This window comes from Nicotiana sylvestris, chromosome 6, assembly GCF_000393655.2.
Source record: "Nicotiana sylvestris chromosome 6, ASM39365v2, whole genome shotgun sequence".
Classification (NCBI taxonomy): Eukaryota; Viridiplantae; Streptophyta; class Magnoliopsida; order Solanales; family Solanaceae; genus Nicotiana; species Nicotiana sylvestris.
The window spans coordinates 192,970,681-192,975,122 of NC_091062.1; the positions used below are offsets into that span (position 1 = coordinate 192,970,681).

General features: G+C 33.1%; 1 protein-coding gene across 1 annotated transcript; it reads right to left on the minus strand.

Moving 5' to 3' along the window:
- Nucleotides 1–1,058: 1,058 nt before the first annotated feature.
- On the minus strand, nucleotides 1,059–2,530 carry LOC104217744 (uncharacterized). The gene is made up of 2 exons (XM_070149783.1): nucleotides 2,323–2,530; nucleotides 1,059–1,882 (listed from the first exon to the last, which is right to left on the minus strand). The coding sequence occupies exons 1-2, from the start codon at nucleotides 2,528–2,530 to the stop codon at nucleotides 1,059–1,061; spliced, it is 1,032 nt and encodes a 343-aa protein (XP_070005884.1).
- Nucleotides 2,531–4,442: the final 1,912 nt, after the last annotated feature.

Genomic DNA, 4,442 nt, shown 5'->3' on the forward strand with positions numbered 1-4,442 from the left:
TTTAAAGGAAACGGTGTCGTTTGGAGTAGTACTGGGGCGGGGTCGATCCGGGGGAAAGTGGGTCGGGTTGTGGGGATTGTTCTGAGGCGTTGGATCAAATGAAATGAATGGCCTGGATCTATTGGCTATATACGACGTCGTTTGGATATATCTGGAGATTGACTGGACCGTTCAATTGAGTGAGATCAACGGCCCAAATTTTTCATGCCCGAACGGCGTCGTTCCACCCGCCCCCAAGACTGGTTGGGTTGGATCGGGTAAGAGGGTATTTGGACTGGGCCTGACATGTCTTTTAAAATTGGCCCAGTCCGATTTTCTTCTCTTGTTTCTTTTTTTTTCTTCTATTTTCTTTTTAATTCCTAATTACCAACTAAAAATCCTAATTAAATTATAAAATTGATAATTAACTAAAACATTAACTCTTAATAATCTATCACACGAAATTAAACATCAAATAAGGATAAAATCACACAATTCGGACATTAAATGCAAAAAATGCAAAGTACATATTTTTTTTGTGATTTTTCCATTTTGTAAAACAAACTTGTTTGTTTAAATAATTCCTAAATTATAAAATTAAATCCTAAATGCACATGCAACCCATATTTTTGTATTTTTCTTAATTAAAGTAGAAATAAACATGCACAGACAAAAATGCAAATAAATCACAAACAACACAAAACCATTTTATTTTGAATTTTTTGGGAGTAGTTCTCATAGGGCAAAAATCACGTGCTCACAACTCCTATTATATATTTTTTAATAAAATTCTTTCTAAGTAATATTTCATACCTAGTAGCGGTCAATGAATGGAAATGATGGTTGGTAATCCATATTCTTTCAAGTCCACAATTTAATTGAATTGATTGACTGCAAATATAGATAGACAATTTAACAAATAAAGTACATGTGACTAAGCTGCAACAGGATATATCAATGTAAAGTAAATTTGGAAGAATATTTACCTCATTCAACTTTATCTTTCTCTGTAGCATGAGCAACTATATACTGAGTATGTACACTGAACTTGTCATTGTTTCTACTCATTTCATACTTACTCATTCAAAACTTCTATCCTCTAAATTTCGGAAAACTTCTTTATACACTACATTTGTAGCTTCATTTGTTACTTTCCTATCTTCATCATAACATAAGATCTTCAACCCTTTTCTACTTGTTACTCTTGAAAGTGCAACGTATAGTTGTCCATGAGTAAACACTGGCTTCTTCATAAATAATCCCACATTACATAATGATTGACCTTGACTTTTATTGATGGTCATGGCAAAAGATAGAATGACTGGAAATTGCCTTTTTTGGAACTTAAAAGGAATTCTTGCTTCAGATGGAGTAAGTGTCATTCTTGGTATAAAAACTTTGTCTCCAGCCATTTTTCCTGATAATACTTTGGCTTCAATTACCCGATTTCCAAGTCTTGTGATGATCAACCTTGTACCATTACACAATCCCGACAATTGATCTATATTTCTTAACAACATCACAGGAACACCTACCTTCAAAGTGATAGAGTGATTTGGAATACTTGAACATTTAATACTATTTAGGAATTCAGGTGTATGTACATGTTCCAAAGATGTAAATGCATGATCAGACATACAAATTGTATCCGAACTTAAATATGATTTATCCTGGCTATTGTTGAGAGAAATCATGTAATCATTCACCGATTCCACCATCTGAAGAGTTGGTGCAAGAATTGCTCTTTCTTGAAGGTATTTTATATCTGTGAAATGTCTCAAGAAATCAGAATATGTACTTTCTACAATTCCAGATATTGGATCATCACAATTATGTATGAGAAGATCGTCGGGTATTTCTACTTTCTCAATGCCATCAATAGAACATCCAATCTTTCCATCGCCTATTGCCAAGATCCAATCAGAAAATTATTTTAAATCATCCAAATCTGCACCAGATCTATTTTCTTGCAATCCCATAGTTGTTGTTAGCTTTAAAGCCTGACAGTGTGGCCACAAATATGAAGAATTTAGAGTTGCTTTAACAATCTCTTGCCTAGTACCTTTGTAATTACAGGCAAGATTTGTCTAAAGTCACCTCCAAGAACAATTGTTTTACCTCAAAATGGCCGATCTAAATTTGACGGATCTTTAAATCTTAGAATATCTCTAAGAGTTTGATCAAGAGCTTCAAAACAGTATTTATACATCATTGGTGCCTCATCCCAAATGATCAATTTTGCCTTCACAATCAACTTTGCTAAAGGACTACCTTGTTTTATATTTCATGTTGAATCTTCAGTTGGATTTAGAGGGATCGCAAATCTTGAATGTGCAGTTCGACCTCCTGGTAACAAAAGAGAAGCAATACCACTTGAAGCAACATTTATCACTATATCGCCTTTAGATCGTACACCAGAAAACAATGTTTTCCAGATAAAAATTTTGCCAGTTCCTCCATGACCATATAAAAAGAATAACCCTCCTTTGTCTTCATTCACTGCAGATATGATTTTATCATAAACAGACTTCTGCTCGACTGTTAATTTCATTACTAATTGTTCATGCTCTTGTGTCAAAGAGCGACAATTATAGCGCAATTCCTCATTAATTAGTCTGTTAGCACCATCAAATTCTTACTCATTGTAATATGGTCTTGGCATTGTCGGAAAACCGTTAAAGCTTTTTCCACAACTTTTTAAAATCTTGTCCAGCTTTTTCAAGCAACGATTTTTCAGTTCATCATCTGTTAACTCTGCCGCTGCATGACATAAAAATGTTAAAGTTCAAAATAAAATATATACTCATATTTAAAACTCAACAATGTAGTTTTATGTATATATATGTTGTTTGCTTTTGCATACAGATCATTAATTTGTTATAGAATAACATGTCTAAGCATAAATCTGGAGTACTATATTTTAGTTCTTTTAACTACATATATTACAATAACTCAAAAGAAAAAGCTGAAATTTGTGATGTCGTTTAGAACATATAAAAATAAAATGTAGCGAGAAAAAATCGGTATTATAAAATTAATGAAATTGACTTTATCAATAGTTAAAAACAGTGAGTGGTCTTCATCTATATGAATACCAAATTCAACAAAGTAGAATATTATAGAAGTTATGAGGTATTAATATTTCTTCCTTGTTTAACATATAGCACTAAAAAAAATTATTCTAATAATTTTATCTTTTAATACCTGGATTACTCAATAATGTTCTTTCTTCACAGAGAATATCTTCTGACAATAACTCCCACGATGATTGCCAAACAATTTCTGGTCGTGACATTGAATTTGATAACAATAACATGACAAATAACTGTCTTAGATAAGATGGCATGCCCCAAGTACTTGCCTCCTTTATAGCATCAACATACTCTTTGTCGTCATCCAACAACCCAAGTGCATAACATGCATCTCTAAAAGTAAGATAGTCATGATTGTTAATTCTTCTAAGTTGTTCATATGAAGTCGGACCTTTGATTACATTCAACAACAATCTAAGATAATATATCTCTCCACTTCCAGGAGTAACAAAGAAAATCCTCCCAATAGAAAATTCAGATTTTCTCCTTTTTCCCATTTTTTTAATTTTTGGTTCCACCAAAATTTAAGAGGGAATTCTGCGTAAGTCAAATCTCTTGCTTCCGAAAATTTTTTGTTTGCCTCAAACCATCCCAAAAACATTGATTCCTTCACAGTTGGTCTATTGGCAACATTATCAATTGGATCATCATCAGAAAAAATGACATTTTGTTCATTTGGAAGATGGAATGATAGTCTCTCCATTGATGGTTCTCTATGGTAAATAGGAAACTTAAATATTCTCCAAGCAGCTTCACATGGGATATGTAGTGACAATCATAATACATGTTGATTTCATCAACGGTTGATGAACCATTGTCATGAGTACTTTGAGAAAAAGCAGCAGTTGCACGATCATGACCTTTATTGACATACTTAAATAAATATTTAATGGATCTTGTTTGATTGCACCACTCAACATTGATATGAGCGCCATATTTTAATAATAAAAAGCGATTGTGTGGCTTCACATGGGATATGTAGTGAATTCGTCCCGAAATAGTTTTTAAAATAAATTTAGAAATCAATTAGTTTAATAGAATTGTATTTTAACTGTTGCAATTTTATAAAATCAGAAAAAATATACAAAAATAAATAAAAGAAACAAATGAAAAAGAAAAAAAACAAAAAGAAATAGAGAAAGGGCTGCCCACGATTTGGGCCATGCCCAATTCATTTCACCCGGGCCCAACATTTTTCCTTCCTTCCCACGCCCCAGGCCCAATCCAACACAGACCAGGTCCAGATTTTCAAAAAGTCCAAACGACGTCGTTTTCACGAAGTCCATCTTAACCGTTGTTTCTTGATCAAACGGATGAGATCGTCTTAGGTTGTTATATATATATATGTCCGAATGTTCACGCCCCCTATCT

Excerpts from the sequence above, each read along its gene's own strand:
- LOC104217744 (XM_070149783.1), bottom strand. The coding sequence starts at position 2,530 with ATGAAATTAACAGTCGAGCAGAAGTCTGTTTATGATAAAATCATATCT. Across the intron at positions 1,883-2,322 it reads TTCTCTTTTGTTACCAGGAG|GCGATGGAAAGATTGGATGT; the intron begins GTCGAACTGCAC and ends TCTTGGCAATAG.